This window comes from Asterias amurensis, chromosome 12 (assembly GCF_032118995.1).
Source record: "Asterias amurensis chromosome 12, ASM3211899v1".
Taxonomy (NCBI): domain Eukaryota; kingdom Metazoa; phylum Echinodermata; class Asteroidea; order Forcipulatida; family Asteriidae; genus Asterias; species Asterias amurensis.
Window position 1 is genome coordinate 13,475,455 of NC_092659.1, and position 18,935 is coordinate 13,494,389.

The following is an 18,935-nucleotide window of genomic DNA, read 5'->3' on the forward strand; positions in this document are numbered from 1 at the left end:
ATTTTTTAAATACTGAAATTTTCCAGTAGCTTCAGGTACGTGTGGAAATAAAAAAAAAAGCCAATTATTTTGTAAACAAAACTGCAAAATAGTAATAAAAAGAACAAAAACAGATCATGAAAGTTGAACATAAGGCACCTCACGAAACTTAACTCTTCAGTCGTCATGCACCAATTTCTTTTCTTTTTATCACGATGCAATTTGTAACTCACAAATCCTGAACTAAGCACCAGTGGAATCAAACCACTCACATCTGCTCTCATGGTAGTAATACAAGAAATTGCTGCTATACCAAGAGAACTGTGTGTCAATCTGAAGTGCTTTGTTTAGTTACAAAACAGTGAGTATAACAACATACAAGTTTGAAACATGTTTATGGGAATACAATTGTGTTTTGTTTAAATACCAGGCCTAGACCTTTCTCATGATGCCTCTATGTTGGTCTTGTTCCTCGTATCAAATAATAATAATATTGAATGCTAATAATCATTTTGCAAATAGGAACCAGACTATTTTGTTCTTCCAGCCTCGGTTCGGTAACATTGATATCAATGGGAGAGTTTCAAGATGGCTGCACCATGATAAAGGTCTATTCTCACCCGGTGTATAATAATAGATGCATAAAATAACAAATCTGTGAAAATTTGGACTCAATTGGTCATTTAATTTGCAAAAGAATAATGAAAGAAAAAAACACCCTTCTGCCCCCAAATATTTGTGTGGTTTCAAGATGCCTAATAAAAAGCTTCATCAGACATGAAGTCTTTTATTATTAAGCAAGAAATGTTACTTTACAGGGAGCTGATTCTCACAATGTTTTACGTTATCAACAGCTCTGCATTGCTCGTTACCAAGTAAGTAAGTTTTAATGATAGCAACTATTTTGAGTAGTTACCAATAGTGTCCAATGCCTTTAAGCGAGAAATAATACTTTACAGGGAGCTGACTCTCACAATGTTTTACATTATCAACAGCTCTGCATTGCTCGTTTCCAAGGAAGTAAGTTTTAATGATAGCAACTATTTTGAGTAGTTACCAATAGTGTCCAATGCCTTTAAGCGAGAAATGTTACTTTACAGGGAGCTGATTCTCACAATGTTTTACATTATCAACAGCTCTGCATTGCTTGTTTCCAAGGAAGTAAGTTTTAATGATAGCAAATATTTTGAGTAGTTACCAATAGTGTCCAATGCCTTTAAGCGAGAAACATTACTTTACAGGGAGCTGATTCTCAGAATGTTTTACGTTATCAACAGCTCTGCATTGCTCGTTTTCAAGGAAGTAAGTTTTAATGATAGCAACTATTTTGAGTAGTTACCAATAGTGTCCAATGCCTTTAAGCGAGAAACATTACTTTACAGGGAGCTGATTCTCAGAATGTTTTACGTTATCAACAGCTCTGCATTGCTCGTTTCCAAGGAAGTAAGTTTTAATGATAGCAACTATTTTGAGTAGTTACCAATAGTGTCCAATGCCTTTAATTTACAACTTGCAGTGGAAGAGCATTGTAGTGCTGCAGGGTAGGAATACTATGGTCTGATGTTGCTTATTGCTACCTTCTTCCGTTATGCATGTCATGATGGGCATGTGCAATCTGTATAGGGGCGACTTCTTCATACTTTGGATACTTTGCAGTGAGGGAAGATGGTTGGGACAGCAGTCTGCCTAAGTAAACTTTCAGTCTTTTGGTCGAGGTTCAAATTGATCCTTGTCAAAGTGCACCTGTAAACAAATTGAACAAAAACATAACCATTAAGAAATATATTTGAAGGAATAGCATGTTGCCACAAAAGCTTCTGATAACATGTTTTATCTTTTCCAAATGCTCAAAAGATAAAAGGTTACCCTATTTGTTTCCAATATCAAACAAGGCAAAGGGGCCCATGGCTTCTGACTGGCAACTCCCAATTTCTCAATTTGTAAGGATTCTGAGGATCACACATCAGAAGTTCCACCCAAAGTTTATTTAAAACAAAAAAGTCTTTATGTTTAAAATTCACAAAATTATGTATGTTTACAAACATAATTCAACAATGTTTTATTTTACTCAAAAACAAAATGCGTACAGTGACATTGTTGGTATCTTTCAAATGCATGTTTCAGTGGCTTGCTGAACAAAACCCTAAATGCTTAAAGTGGTCTTAGAATATGAAATGCATTGTTGAGCAGTTCGGTACAGTGTTAACCATCACTTGTCTCCAATTGCCGTAAATTTGTTGTTGAAAGTTTAGTTTTTAACTTACACAGTTTGAAGGTAAATGACAGTAGAAAGCTTCCCTTGAAATTTTTACTTACTGAGGTGCTGTAGTTTTTGAGAAATGAGTAAAACAAATAATTTTCGTCTCAGTTTTTGCATTTTAAATAGTTTTAACCAGTTATGCTATGTTTCTGGTATATATCAAAACTGGTTAATGGGTTTTTACATGCTAAAATAATTTTCACCTCGCTGAGAAGTAAATTTTGTGACTTGTTTTACTAATTTTTCAAAAATTACAGCACTTCAGCGAGTTATATTTTATGAGAAGCTTTCTATCATCATTATCTTCATACCCTGTAAGTTTAATTTAAAAAAATGGCTGGACCTTTTGAAAACAAAATTGATGCTTCAATTGAAGGCTAGTCTTTGACAATTACCAAGTGTCCACTGCCTTTAATATCACACTCAATTGTTGCTATCAGTTGACCATAAAAAAAAAGTGTTTCAAGTTTACTTTAAAGGGACACGCTGCTTGGGTAAGGCAACTTGGTGCATAAAAAGCGTTTATGTTTTTTTAATGAAACGCATATGGTAAGAAATATATTTTATGAGTAGAATATAATGAGCCACAAGAATATGCCTCCAAATCGTGTGGTTTCCTTTAACTTTGCAAAATTACATGTTCAACCGATGCTCGTCCCGTTAGTCACGGGGCATAATGTGCATGATTATATTCTACTTTCAAACATATGCATTTTATAAACGGTTACACGTGCTTTTCATAAGATCAGTTATATTTTGAAGTTAAATGAGAATGTTGTCTCACCTCTATTTTCTCTATGAGCAAATAAATAGCAGGAATGTCAAAACAGAATCCTTTTCCCGTTGTCTTCTTACTTCCTAGTAACTGGATGATGATGATGAACCTTGACAAGTGACCTGAAAGTAACAAACAAACAATTACTTCTCATTAAGAACCCTCTCGTCAGTGACAAACTGCGGATATGGTCAATGTTTTTTGGGCAAGTACCGTCATTTGCTTAACTTCAAACATACAACATATCGCTCATGCCACAAAACGACCACAGCCAAAGCTCAGTGTTTTCTGAAAAAAGGTGTGTGAAGTTTAACTTTCAAACTGCTGTTTTAGACCATGCCTTTTACTGTAAACATTTTTTGGTCATCGTACTTGAAAACGATGAAAGAAAAAATAGCCTTGTTGCAAAGATTGTGTGCTTTCAGATGACGGAAAATGGCTTCATGCCCCTGAAGCCTTTGTACTTTGTACAAATTGAACTTTTTGACAAGGTATTTAGGCTGGTAACCTTTTTCTGGTAGCACAATTTTGTTGTGCTTAGCTAGTTTTTGTGCTTAAGCAGCTTTTTGAAACTTAGCCCAATACTGTGCATACTGTGAGGATGGAGGACACATTATTTTATAGTTGGCTTTACAGATGAGAACATGGGTCGAATATCAGTAAGCTGTTAATAAGCAGAAAATACTTCTTTCTCAGACAAACATCTTTGCTCGGAACAAATTACGCAGTGTAAGTGGGGCGCCAGTCACAGCAACTTGACTCATGATTTGATTTGGTTTGCTTTATGCTTTATCTAACTCATGCATACTATTAAGTCTGATAACTTACTGAGCATGACCTTGCCTCAATGTCACAACGATTGCAACTCACAGTAGATGACACTTTCCATTTAAAAATCGTATTCTGAAATGATTCTTATACACTTCTTACGAGATTCTGAAGAGAAAAAAAAAACATTTTGAAGTTTCTCAAAAGATCCTGGTGTATTTCTTTTGAGATCTCACTAATTTACATATTAAATACTTGTAAGAATCACATAAGACTCTGATAAGATTCTTATAAGACTGCTCAATAGACTCTAATAAGATTCTATACGACTGCTCAATACAGGTTCTTATAAGATTCCTATAAGTTTCTTATGAGTTTGTTATAGAGTATTTTGTGAGGGAAGTAAGCCATGGCCCATTTTTTTTATTGACCATACACAGCTACATAAGCATATATAGCCTTGTCTGTAGTGTCGTGTTGGGTTGCAATGATGATGCCAAGCATAAAAGTGAATCACGGCAAACAATAATATAGGTTATTATTACATTCTTGTTGCTATCAATTGACCATAAGAATAGTGTTTCAAATTTACTTTAAAGGGACACGTTGCCTGGGATTGGACTTAGTTGGTGTTTAGAAATCGTTTTTTAATTTTTTTTTTATATAATATGCATATGTTAAGAAGGATGTTTTAGAATACAATAAGCCACAAGAATATGCCCCAAAATTGTGTGGTTTTTCTTTTACTTCGCAAACTAACATGGTCAACCATTTTAAAATTTGACTCCACAAGCTGGCGTGTCATGTTAGTAGAGAACATTAGAAAAACTGTGCAAATGCTGGGCATAATGTGCTTAGTTAAATTCTACTTTCAACATTTTATAAACGGTTCCAAGCGCTTTTCATAAGATCAGTAACATTTTGAAGTTAAATGAGAATGTTGTCTCACCTCTATTTTCTCCATGAGCAGATAAATAGCAGGAATGTCAAAACAGAATCCTTTTCCCATTGTCTTCTTTCTTCCTAGTAACTGGATATGTTGAACCTTGAAATGTGACCTGAAAGTAACAAAGAAACAATACTACTCATTAAGAACCCTCTCGTTAGTGACAAACTGTGGATTTGGTCAATGTTTTTTTCTTGGTACGTACCGTCATTTGCTTAAAACACACCTCTGCCCACTGTTCTAAACAGGGATCGGCACGGGAAGCCGGGCAGTAGGAGTTTGACTAGGAGAGGCTATTTGAGACGCTGGCCATATAGAATGTTTCATGAGTGAGAAGTTGCTCAATACTTCACACACATTCTTGGCCGTTCCTAGCCCTTTGATCCCCACGATAAAAGTAACCGGCCAACAAATCTGATTAAAAACACAACAACATTTAAATTTATTTAGTTACACAGGGTTAAGAAAAGGGAAATGATAAATAAACCGGCACAATCTACACACATACACAAAAATTAAAACATCAAACATAGGTAAAAACTGGTAAAACAAGTAATTGAAAATAAAAGATTCATAAAAAAAAAAAAGCAAGAGAGTGCCAGTCTACCTACTAACCACTGTAGGTTCTCTTGGTGGATCGAGGGGACTTCTCGCTATTAACGTCGCTAACTCGGAGTGAGTTTTTATTATTTTTCATAATCCCAAATTTTCAAGCCCTCGCATCATAGGGTTTGGTTAGGTAGAGTGCCAGTCTACCAGCTACTACCGCAGAGTAGGTTCTCTAATGGATCCAGTGGACTTCTCGCTCAGAACGTCACTTCCCTGGAGTGAGTTTTTATTCCTTCAATATATTCCCATAATCGCTAGTATCATAGGGTTTTGTTAGTTAGAGTGCCAGTCTACCTACTACCGCAGAGTAGGTTCTCTTAAAGGATCGAGTGGACTTCTCGTTCTTAACTTTACAGAGTTAAGATAAGTGGAATGAACAATTAACCGGCACCATCTGCACACAAACACAAAAAATTGTTGTTAAGGGAAATTTAAAAAAGGCAAAAACTGGTAAAAACATGTCATTAAAAAAAAAAAAAACAAGATTCTTAAAAAAAAAAACCAAGAGATTGCCAGTCTACCTACTACCCACTGTAGGTTCTCTTGGTGGCTCGAATGGACCTCTCGCTCAGAACGTCACTGCACCGGAGTGAGTTCTTATTCCTTCAATATGTTCCCATATTCGCAAGTATCATAGAAACTTGTTAGGTAGAGTGCCAGTCTACCTACTTCCGCACCATAGGTTCTCTTATTGGATCAATCAGACTTCTCGCTTAGAACGTCACTGCACCGGAGTGAGTTCTTATTCCTTCAATACAATCCCATATTCGCAAGTGTCATAAGAAATTGTTACGTAGAGTGCCAGTCTACCTACTACCGCAGAGTAGGTTCTCTAATTGGATCGATCGGACTTCTCGCTCAGAACGTCACTGCACCGGAGTGAGTTCTTATTCCTTCAATACAATCCCATATTCGCAAGTATCATAGGAAATTGTTACGTAGAGTGCCAGTCTACCTACTACCGCAGAGTAGGTTCTCTAAGTGGATCGATTCGGACTTCTCGCTCAGAACATCACTGCACCGGAGTGAGTTCTTATTCCTTCAATACAATCTCATATTCGCAAGCATCATAGGAAATTGTTACGTAGAGTGCCAGTCTACCTACTACCGCAGAGTAGGTTCTCTAAGTGGATCGATCGGACTTCTCACTCAGAACGTCACTGCACCGGAGTGAGTTCTTATTCCTTCAATACAATCTCATATTCGCAAGCATCATAGGAAATTGTTACGTAGAGTGCCAGTCTACCTACTACCGCAGAGTAGGTTCTCTAAGTGGATCGATCGGACTTCTCGCTCAGAACGTCACTGCACCGGAGTGAGTTCTTATTCCTTCAATACAATCTCATATTCGCAAGCATCATAGGAAATTGTTACGTAGAGTGCCAGTCTACCTACTACCGCAGAGTAGGTTCTCTAAGTGGATCGATCGGACTTCTCCCTCAGAACGTCACTGTACCGGAGTGAGTTCTTACTCCTTCAATACAATCCCATACTCGCAAGTATCATAGGAAATTGTTACGAAGAGTGCCAGTCTACCTACTTCCGCACCGTAGGTTATCTTAGTGGATCGATTGGACTTCTCGCTCAGAACGTCACTGCACCGGAGTGAGTTCTTATTCCTTCAATATATTCCCATATTTGCAAGTATCATAGGAAATTGTTACGTAGAGTGCCAGTCTACCTACTTCCGCACCGTAGGTTATCTTAGTGGATCGATCGGACTTCTCGCTCAGAACGTCACTGCACCGGAGTGAGTTCTTATTCCTTCAATACAATCCCATACTCGCAAGTTTCTCAGGAAACTGTTACGTAGAGTGCCAGTCTACCTACTACCGCAGAGTAGGTTCTCTTAGTGGATCAATCGGACTTCTCGCTCAGAACGTCACTGCACCGGAGTGAGTTCTTATCCTTCAGTACAATCCCATACTCGCAAGTATCTTAGGAAATTGTTACGTAGAGTGCCAGTCTACCTACTACCGCAGAGTAGGTTCTCTTATTGGATCGATCGGACTTCTCGCTCAGAACGTCACTGCACCGGAGTGAGTTCTTATTCCTTCAATACAATCCCATATTCGCAAGTATCATAGGAAATTGTTACGTAGAGTGCCAGTCTACCTACTACCGCAGAGTAGGTTCTCTTATTGGATCGATTCGGACTTCTCGCTCAGAACGGCACTGCACCGGAGTGAGTTTTTATTCCTTCAATACAATCCCATATTCGCAAGTATCATGGGAAATTGTTACGTAGAGTGCCAGTCTACCTACTACCGCAGAGTAGGTTCTCTTATTGGATCGATCGGACTTCTCGCTCAGAACGTCACTGCACCGGAGTGAGTACTTATTCCTTCAATACAATCCCATACTCGCAAGTATCTCAGGAAATTGTTACGTAGAGTGCCAGTCTACCTACTACCGCAGAGTAGGTTCTCTTAGTGGATCGATCGGACTTCTCGCTCAGAACGTCACTGCACCGGAGTGAGTTCTTATCCTTCAGTACAATCCCATACTCGCAAGTATCTCAGAAAATTGTTACGTAGAGTGCCAGTCTACCTACTACCGCAGAGTAGGTTCTCTTATTGGATCGATCGGACTTCTCGCTCAGAACGTCACTGCACCGGAGTGAGTTCTTATCCTTCAGTACAATCCCATACTCGCAAGTATCTTAGGAAATTGTTACGTAGAGTGCCAGTCTACCTACTACCGCAGAGTAGGTTCTCTTATTGGATCGATCGGACTTCTTGCTCAGAACGTCACTGCACCGGAGTGAGTTCTTATTCCTTCAATACAATCCAATATTCGCAAGTATCATAGGAAATTGTTACGTAGAGTGCCAGTCTACCTACTACCGCAGAGTAGGTTCTCTTATTGGATCGATTCAGACTTCTCGCTCAGAACGTCACTGCACCGGAGTGAGTTTTTATTCCTTCAATACAATCCCATATTCGCAAGTATCATGGGAAATTGTTACGTAGAGTGCCAGTCTACCTACTACCGCAGAGTAGGTTCTCTTATTGGATCGATCGGACTTCTCGCTCAGAACGTCACTGCACCGGAGTGAGTTCTTATTCCTTCAATATATTCCCATATTCGCAAGTATCATAGAAACCTGTTAGGTAGAGTGCCAGTCTACCTACTTCCGCACCATAGGTTCTCTTATTGGATCGATCGGACTTCTCGCTTAGAACATCACTGCACCAGAGTGAGTTCTTATTCCTTCAATATATTCCCATATTCGCAAGTATCATAGAAACTTGTGAGGTAGAGTGCCAGTCTACCTACTTCCGCACCATAGGTTCTCTTATTGGATCGATCGGACTTCTCGCTCAGAACGTCACTGCACCGGAGTGAGTTCTTATTCCTTCAATAGACTCCCATATTCACAAGTATCATAGAAACTTGTGAGGTAGAGGTCCAGTCTACCTACTACCGCACCTAAGGTTCTCTTATTGGATCAATGGACTTCTCGCTATTAACAACACCGCCTCATAAAGAGTTTGTATCCCTTCAATATATTCCCATATTCGCAAGTATCATAGAAATTTGTTACATAGAGTGCCAGTCTACCTACTACCGCAGGGTAGGTTCTCTTATTGTATCAATGGACTTCTCGCTATTAACGTCACTGCCTCATTAAGAGTTTGTATCGTTTCAATATATTCCCATATTCGCAAGTATCATGAAATTTGTTAGATAGAGTGCCAGTCTACCTGTTACCGCACCAAAGGTTCTCTTATTGGATCGTGTGGACTTCTCGCTATTAACATCACTGCCTCATAAAGAGTTTGTATCCCTTCAATATATTCCCATATTCGCAAGTATCATAGGAATATGTTAGGTAGAGTGCCAGTCTACCTACTATCGCACCTAAGGTTCTCTTATTGGATCAATGGACTTCTCGCTTTTAACGTCACCGCCTCATTAAGAGTTTGTATCCCTTCAATATATTCCCATATTCGCAAGTATCATAGAAACTTGTTAGGTAGAGTGCCAGTCTACCTACTATCGCACCTAAGGTTCTCTTATTGGATCAATGGATTTCTCGCTATTAACATCACTGCCTCATTAAGAGTTTGTATCCCTTCAATATATTCCCATATTCGCAAGTATCATAGGAATTTGTTACATAGAGTGCCAGTCTACCTACTACCACACCTAAGGTTCTCTTATTGGATCAATGGACTTCTCGCTATTAACATCACCGCCTCATAAAGAGTTTGTATCCCTTCAATATATTCCCATATTCGCAAGTATCATAGGAATTTGTTAGGTAGAGTGCCAGTCTACCTACTACCGCACCTAAGGTTCTCTTATTGGATCAATGGACTTCTCGCTATTAACGTCACCGCCTCATAAAGAGTTTGTATCCCTTCAATATATTCCCATATTCGCAAGTATCATAGGAATTTGTTAGGTAGAGTGCCAGTCTACCTACTACCGCACCTAAGGTTCTCTTATTGGATCAATGGACTTCTCGCTATTAACGTCAACGCCTCATAAAGAGTTTGTATCCCTTCAATATATTCCCATATTCGCAAGTATCATAGAAACTTGTTAGGTAGAGTGCCAGTCTACAACTACTACCGCAGAGTAGGATCGAGTTGGAACAACCTGTTTTGGGAATAAAGTTTTGTTAACATTGCATATATGATAACATAGGTAACAGTGTATAAGATATATAATGCCCACCTAACTAGAACCAACCAATTCGCTTAGCTGCGCAGAGCGCTCCATACATCAAAGGGCCTCGTTCTGATTGACAACAAAAAGAATACAGTTAGTAACCAGGGAAGACGAGGGAGCTTTGGATCCAGGCAACCTATTTAGGGACTAAAGTTTTGTTAACATTACATATATGATAAAGTAGGTAACAGTGTATAACATATTTAATGCCCACCTAACTAGAACCGACCAATTCGCTTTGCCGCAAAGAGCGCTCCATACATCAAAGGGCCTCGTCCTGCTAGACAACAAAAAGAATACAGTTAGTAACCAGGCAACCTGTTTAGGGACTAAAGTTTTGTTAACATTACATATATGATAACATAGGTAACAGTGTATAAGATATTTAATGCCCACCTAACTAGAACCGACCAAGTTGCTTTGCCGCAAAGAGCGCTCCATACATCAAAGGGCCTCGTCCTGCTAGACAACAAAAAGAATAGTTAGTAACCAGGCAACCTGTTTAGGGACTAAAAGTTTTGTTAACATTACATATATGATAACATAGGTAACAGTGTTTAAGATATTTAATGCCCACCTACACCTAACTAAAACCGATCGATAGCCTTGGCCGCGTAGAGCGCTCCATATACGAGGGGCCTAATGGTTGACACCACTAAGAAAATGGTTATCAGTGTTTCAAGTTCATACGTCCATGGCCATTAATAGATGAGGTGGGTGACTTCGGCATTCCAAAAGTGTCGTGGTTGGAGAGGAGAACGATCCATAGAAATTTAGTTGATGCTATATGCAAACAGACGACTGTGATCCATAGAGAGTGAGTTGATGCTGAGAAAAACAGATGACTGCGATCCATAGAAAGTTAGTTGATGATCAGAAAACAGATGACTGCGAGGAAGAAACAGTTCTCTAACAACGTCATCACCACGTAGGACTCAACAAATGCATCGAATTAAAGGTAATTTATTTTTACTATTATTATAAGGTATTACATGAAATCTCACAATGCTTTACATTCACAAGGTTACAGGAAAACCAACAAATCAGTAAGCAAATAATGAAGCAGTTATATGAAAATGAAGAAATAATCCAGGGTCATATAAAAAAGAGATTGGCACAATATGTTTTTATTGTTCAATTGGCTGATGACATAAATACACTGAATTAGAACCAAATAAAATGTTTATTTAAAAGCGAAAACAGTGGATAAAAAAACACACAAAGCGAATACAATATTAAATTTGTCTGAAACACGAGTTTAAAATTTTATTTCACTCTGTCAGAACCAACCCACAAAAAATGACCAGTAGAGACTATTTAACAGTGACGGTTACAAGGTTAACCAGTTAACTGACCAACATCCGCGTAACCATATTTATTTTTGACTGTTCAGCTAAATAACGTCCGTCGATATATCGAAAATACTTAATACACAACGTTTTTTTTGAGATAGATACCGCGGATGTAACATTTTTAATCATATCGAAATATAGAAAATGTTGATATATCACAATTTGTTCAATATTATCGGCAATTTTGATTAAGCAAAAACCTGGCATGCAAACCTCCAGCGGAATTTTTTTTCCCACTGCTCGCGTGTACCGAAGCTAACCGTTTGTCTGGCTCCCCCAACATACCCTTATAAATACAAAAAGGGAATAAAAAATACAGGAGCCAGACTAAGCCAGTGTAGAGGGTATGCTAAACGAGGAGAAATGTGTCCTAGCCGCATAATGGGACCTTTTACGCGTCTGGTTCCCCCTCAATTGCCTTACACATCGAACAATGAAAACACTACAGAGCCAGACTGTGCAAAAATAGTGTAGAATGTATGCTCATTGAGGATAATCGTGTCCTAGCCCCACAATGGGACATTTGTGTTTTAGACTAACTACCCGGCGGGAGCCGGAGCATGCCTAATGCAGGGAACCCCAGGGGTCGTTACCTCTTGCCTATAGCAAGCTGTAGCACCAATGGTAATCACATCTTTTTCTCATTGTTCTAACAAAAAATACGTCTAACAATAAGTGCGAAGGATGAACGGCAGTGACATCAGGGGGGCCGTTGCCCCCCCCCCCACCACATTTGAAAAGTGTCAATTTGGCCCCCTTACTTTATACTGAGCTTTCAAAAACAAAGATTTTGCTGACAACCCTGTTTGTTTAATATAATACACCTTTATATTTCTCAAGATAACCTTATTCATATAACAAAAAACACCAATTTACGCCGATCGTTTGCTCGATTGGTCAGTGCGCTGATTTGTGCGGTGTGAGTGTGTCCCGCAGATGGCCGCGCCATACACCGCCACGCACGACGTGTGTCTGTGCATACTACAGTACACTGCCCCGTGTACAGTTTACAATTTTATCAAAGCAGAGGGTTGGTTTGTAAAGCCATTCTATCAAAACGTTAACATTTACATGAATATTGAGCCAATAAAAGACTGGCATGCCCTACTGACTTGGTGTTCAGTTCGAACATCTCTTGACATCCCAAGGTTATAAAAATATCCAAGGTGACCCAATAAAGCTTATTTCCATTGGGGTCCCAATAAAATACCTAATGTGGTCCTTAAAGTACACACAGCACAGAGGTACACCGCGCAGAGCAGCAGGCTACTATCAAGTTGCCTATAAAATTACTATCATTAAAAATATAAACAGGCCCTATAGTCGTGTTATATTTACAAATTGAAACAGACGATTGGAACCAAATGTCTTCACTGACATCTAGCAAACTGACTCAAACAAGGGAGTCTCTCTATGAAGAAACTCATGTAAACCAATATACGCTTATAAATATTAACAGCGACTTTTATTTATTAAATAACATAGGTAGACCAACAAGAACATGTTTGCACCAATGACCATGGCAGACAAGGACTAGGATGACAAGGACAAAAAACAAAAGCAACCAAAAACAGAAAGTAAAAGAAATAAAATAAAAAAATAAAAAATGACACGGACCAGACTAATCAATAAAAATACCTATCGACACCACAGTCTTTGTACAATTAGTGTATATACTACAATTACATACCCTGCCGAGAACAACATTTTGATTTGATTTGATATGTATTTATTCAGATAAAAAAAAAATTCAAAACACAAACACAACAATAGGAGAAAAGACGATGAAATAAGAAAATTTAGTTTAAAAACACAATAAAAATAGAACACCAAAATATACAAGGATAACCAAAAAAAGCCAATATCTGTGGCTTAGTTCCGTTGGGCTCCTATGAAACACCCAACTTGGTGCTTTAAGTACACACCTCACAGAAGGACATCGCGCAGAGCATGCCAGGCTACTATCAAGTTGCCTATAAAATTATTATCAATAACATGTCAGTAGGCCCTATAGTCGTGTTATATTCACAAATTGAAAATGACGATTGGAACTGAATGTCTTCACTGACACTCGCATCCCTTTCTATAACACCATAGTAAGCGCGTACACAATAAGTGAATGTTAAGGTTTATAAAAATATACTTTAGTTCCATTTCAGTACCCGGAATTATGACAATTGAAACCTCAACAAGTAGGACTCGAGACCCAACGTCGGACACAGCCGTAGCAAATTGGCGGCGGGAAAAGGCGGCGCAAGCATACCCCATTTTGCGCTTAAAGCCGATCAACCTTTTTTATGTGCATAAAAATTGCCTCTAATGTTGCACTTTTCAAAGGGGTTTTTTGTTTACAAATTGACTAAAAAAATGGAATCTTTAAGAAGAAATGCATGTAAACAGTTATATATTTATAAATATTTAATGGCGACTTTAACTTCACATGTAGACATATAAGTACATGTTTGCGACAATGACCCTGGTAGAACAAATTTATTATCCTCTGATTACAGTTCTTAAAAACTCTCACAATATCGAGGTCATACCCTGCCAAGAACAACACTTTGAATTTATTTGAATGTTAACTATACATACACAATAGGAGAAAAAGACAATGGAATCAGATAAATTTAGTAAGATAAATTTAGTAAAAAAAAAAACCCCGGATAACCGATCCTAGGATAACCGAATAAACCATTGGGATGTCTCTGACTACCCATCTTGGTCCCTAAAGTACACACTGTGACACAGCACAGAGGGAGACACCGCGCAGAGCATGCGAGGCTATTAGTAAGTTGCCTATAAAATTACTTTCATTAAAAATGAGATAGTCGTGTTATATTTACAAATAGAACCAACGTTTGAAACCGAATGTCTTCACCGACATCCAGCAATAATTTTCATTGACATCCCTTTCTACAACACCATGGTAAATACGTTTACCATAAGTTCATAAGTATAAAAGAATATACTTAAGTTTCATTTCAGTATCCTAAATTATGACGATCGAAACCGTCACAACAATGGGAGAAACAATTAAGATCAATTAAGATCAATTAATTTAGAACACAATAAAAATAGGACACAAAAAATATCCAAGGATAACCCAATAAAGCCAATATCTTTGGCTTATTTCCGTTGGGCTCCTATGAAATACCCAACTTGGTGCTTAATAAAGTACACACAGCACAGAGGGAGACCGCGCAGAGCATGCCAAGCTACTATCATTGACTTGGTTTGATTTGATTTGAATTTATTTGGATAAAAACATGTCAAAAATACAAACACAGCAATCGGAAACAGACGATGAAATAAGATAAATTAATTTTGAACACAATAAAAACAGAACACAAAAATAAACAAGGATAACCCAATAGTTAGACAATATCTTTGGCTCATTTCCGTTGGGCTCCTATGAAAAACCCAACTTGGTGCTTAATAAAGTACACACAGCACAAAGACACCGCGCAGCATGCCAGGTTTACTATCATTGACAGAACTTGATTTGATTTGAATTTATTTGGATAAAAACATGTCAAAAATACACACACATCGCAATCGGAAACAGACGATGAAATAAGATAAATTAATTTCGAACACAATAATTAATAAAAATAGGACACAAAAATATACAAAACAAGGATAACCCAATAAAGCCAATTATTATCTTTGGCTTATTTGCGTTGGGGTCCCTATGAAATACCTAACAATTGGTCATTAGTATTTATAGCAAGAGGGACACCGCGCCGAGCATGCCAGGTTATTAGATTGCCTGTCACTATACTTAGTCGTGCTATGTCATGTCAGATACATGTATGACGTACATGTCGTGCTTATTTACAAATTGAAACCAACGATTGAAATCGAACGTCTTCACTGACATTCACATCCCTATCTACAACACCATAGTAAGCACGTACATGTATACAATATAAGTGAACATTAAGGTTTAAACATACTTATTTTCCATATCGTATCCGGAAATATGACGATTGAAACCTCCACAAGATGTATGACGTTCGCACTTGTCTTGAAACCCCGCCGTCGAATGAAGCTATCGGCGGCGGGAAAAGGCGCCCGCAAGTGATAACCCATCCCCCCATGGTTGGTTCCCTACACGTTCTGTGTACAAAATTCTTTCAAGACCACAGGGCACAACTTCATAGCTCTGTTTATCGCCAAATTCTGCGCTAATCGTAGAATTGTGGACAAGTCGTTTATGGTCCCACGCAGTGAGATAGTCGAGTTGCAGCGGGTGCTCTCTGCTGGTTGCGCGACTACTGCGCGCTGCCCGACTCTACTTCCCATAAATATGTAGAGTAGAAGACGGATGCCGCGGGCATTAATTTTTCTTCTGTTTCTTGCGGTGTATGTGTGTTTTGACTGTTGGTAACCATGTGGTAACCGTGAAAACACACGGGAAAACTACAAGAAAGAAAAACCCACAGCATCAGATGATAGTGAAGATGATAAACCGGGAACCCATCTCTATGCACCGAAACAAATCTGACCCACAAAAACCATAAAAATTAGTTATAGAAACCGACACAACTACAGGGTCCCCCATCTACACATTATTGCCAATTAGTGTTTGCCTTTGGGATGGAAACATGCGGGGAAATTTGCAAGAAACAAAATAAAACCCGGCATTTAATGCTCCTTCGCTTTGCTTATATACGCATGCAAAATACTTTTACTCTATCGGACGACATAATAATAACACTCACACATCAACCTGATTTCATAAGTATTTAATATTCAAAGCATGGGTAGCGGTAGCCCTGGCGGCCTTACACTTTCGTATTGTACTGTGTACTAGAGGAAGAGTCCTATATAGGGCTATAGGGTAGCGGCCGCCTTGACCAAAGAGTTACACATAGTTTGGATCATTATGTTTTATAGAGTAGTAATCAAGTTCATAATAAATTAGCCACACTTCTGCGCTACTATTAGAGCACTGTCTTTAAAGCCAGTGGACACTATTGGTAATTACTCAAAACAATGGTTAGCAAAAAACCTACGAGTAACGGGGAGACGGGTTGGTGGTATAAAACATTGTGAGAAACAGCTCCCTCTGAAGTGACGTAGTTTTGGAGAAAGAATAATTCTCCACGAATTTGATTTCGAGACCTCAGATTTAGAACTTGAGGTCTCGAAATCAAGCATCTAAACGCACAAAACTTCGTGTGACAAGGGTGTTTTTTCTTTCATTATTATCTCGCAACTTCGACGGCCAATTGAGCTCAAACTTTCACAGCTTTGTTATTTTATGCATATTTTGAGATACACCAAGTGACAAGACTGGTATTTGACAATTATACCAATAGGGTCCAGTGTCTTTAGTTCAGGCTCTCGGACACGTCAGTCCGTCTTGGTAGTTCGTACCTTCCATCTTTCCATTTTGTATTTAAATCTGTATCCTCAAACTGGTGTATTGACGTTTGGCTCACGAACACCCTAATGCACTTAAAGGCAGTGGACACTATTGGTAATTACTCAAAACAATTATTAACACAAAACCTTACTTGGTATCGAGGAGTGGGGAGAGGTTGATAGTATACAACATTGTAAGAAACGGCTCCCTCTGAAGTGACGTAGTTTTCGAGAAAGAGTAATTTTCCACGAATTTGATGTCGACACCTCGTACACTGTTAAAAAGTTGGGTAAAAACAGTTGGGCAATCCCCTTTTAGCCAACAGTTGGTCTGTTTATGTACAACTGTTGGTAATTATGGTAAAAAATCACCCAACACTGACTTTTAAGAGTTGGTCAAATGGATTTTACCATTAGTTTGGGGAAAATTAACTTAACAGTTGGGAAGCAGGAAAGTCTAGCAAAGTTGGTTAAAATTTTATTGGGAATTTAATAACACCAAAAGATGGGCAATTTGAAAGTTAACCAACGGATGGCTACTGTTATAAAACTGCTGGTTATAAATTGCCCAAAAGCAATTGCCATGACTAGGGATGATAGATCTTACCAGAGTTGGGCAAAACTAACCTAACCATTGGGTAACAAATGGTGACTAAAATAGATGGTTAAAATTTAACTTCTTATTGGGAATTTAATAACACTAAAAGATGGGCAATTTGAAAGTTAACCAACGGATGGCTACAAACTGCTAGTTATAAATTGCCCAAAAGCAATTGCCATGACTAGGGGTGATAGATCTAACCAGAGTTGGGCAAAACTAACCTAACCATTGGGTAACAAATGGTGACTAAAATAGATGGTTAAAATTTAACTTCTTATTGGGAATTTAATTACACTAAAAGATGGGCAATTTGAAAGTTAACCAACGGATGGCTACAAACTGCTGGTTATAGTTTACCCAAAAGCAATTGCCATGACTAGGGGTGATAGATCTTACCAGAGTTGGGCAAAACTAACCTAACCATTGGGTAACAAATGGTGACTAAAATAGATGGTTAAAATTTAACTTCTTATTGGGAATTTAATAACACTAAAAGATGGGCAATTTGAAAGTTAACCAACGGATGGCTACAAACTACTGGTTATAAATTGCCCAAAAGCAATTGCCATGACTAGGGGTGATAGATCTTACCAGAGTTGGGCAAAACTAACCTAACCATTGGGTAACAAATGGTGACTAAAATAGATGGTTAAAATTTAACTTCTTATTGGGAATTTAATAACACTAAAAGATGGGCAATTTGAAAGTTAACCAACCGATGGCTACAAACTGCTGGTTATAAATTGCCCAAAAGCAATTGCCATGACTAGGGGTGATAGATCTTACCAGAGTTGGGCAAAACTAACCTAACCATTGGGTAACAAATGGTGACTAAAATAGATGGTTAAAATTTTAACTTCTTATTGGGAATTTAATAACACTAAAAGATGGGCAATTTGAAAGTTATCCAACGGATGGCTACAAACTGCTGGTTATAAATTACCCAAAAGCAATTGCCATGACTAGGGGTGATAGATCTTACCAGAGTTGGGCAAAACTAACCTAACCATTGGGTAACAAATGGTGACTAAAATAGATGGTTAAAATTTAACTTCTTATTGGGAATTTAATAACACTAAAAGATGGGCAATTTGAAAGTTAACCAACGGATGGCTACAAACTGCTGGTTATATTTATAAATTGCCCAAAAGCAATTGCCATGACTAGGGGTGATAGATCTTACCAGAGTTGGGCAAAACTAACCTAACCATTGGGTAACAAATGGTGACTAAAATAGATGGTTAAAATTTAACTTCTTATTGGGAATTTAATAACACTAAAAGATGGGCAATTTGAAAGTTATCCAACGGATGGCTACAAACTACTGGTTATAAATTGCCCAAAAGCAATTGCCATGACTAGGGGTGATAGATCTTACCAGAGTTGGGCAAAACTAACCTAACCATTGGGTAACAAATGGTGACTAAAATAGATGGTTAAAATTTAACTTCTTATTGGGAATTTAATAACACTAAAAGATTGGCAATTTGAAAGTTAACCAACGGATGGCTACAAACTGCTGGTTATAAATTGCCCAAAAGCAATTGCCATGACTAGGGGTGATAGATCTTACCAGAGTTGGGCAAAACTAACCT

General features: G+C 38.2%; 1 protein-coding gene across 1 annotated transcript; it reads right to left on the reverse strand.

Moving 5' to 3' along the window:
- Nucleotides 1–1,677: 1,677 nt before the first annotated feature.
- On the reverse strand, nucleotides 1,678–15,461 carry LOC139945426 (uncharacterized). The gene is made up of 6 exons (XM_071942775.1): nucleotides 15,366–15,461; nucleotides 13,513–13,553; nucleotides 4,732–4,840; nucleotides 3,588–3,607; nucleotides 3,024–3,147; nucleotides 1,678–1,722 (listed from the first exon to the last, which is right to left on the reverse strand). The coding sequence occupies exons 1-6, from the start codon at nucleotides 15,459–15,461 to the stop codon at nucleotides 1,678–1,680; spliced, it is 435 nt and encodes a 144-aa protein (XP_071798876.1).
- Nucleotides 15,462–18,935: the final 3,474 nt, after the last annotated feature.

Bases quoted from the DNA above. Each gene is read 5' to 3' on its own strand.
- LOC139945426 (XM_071942775.1), bottom strand. From the start codon at position 15,461: ATGGGTTATCACTTGCGGGCGCCTTTTCCCGCCGCCGATAGCTTCATT. The intron at 4,841-13,512 runs GTATATTTTTAT...TGTTACTTTCAG, and splicing joins GGTACTGAAATGGAACTAAA to GTCACATTTCAAGGTTCAAC. The intron at 3,148-3,587 runs GTTTCAAAAAGC...AATTGTTTGTTT, and splicing joins TATGCACAGTATTGGGCTAA to GTTACTTTCAGGTCACTTGT.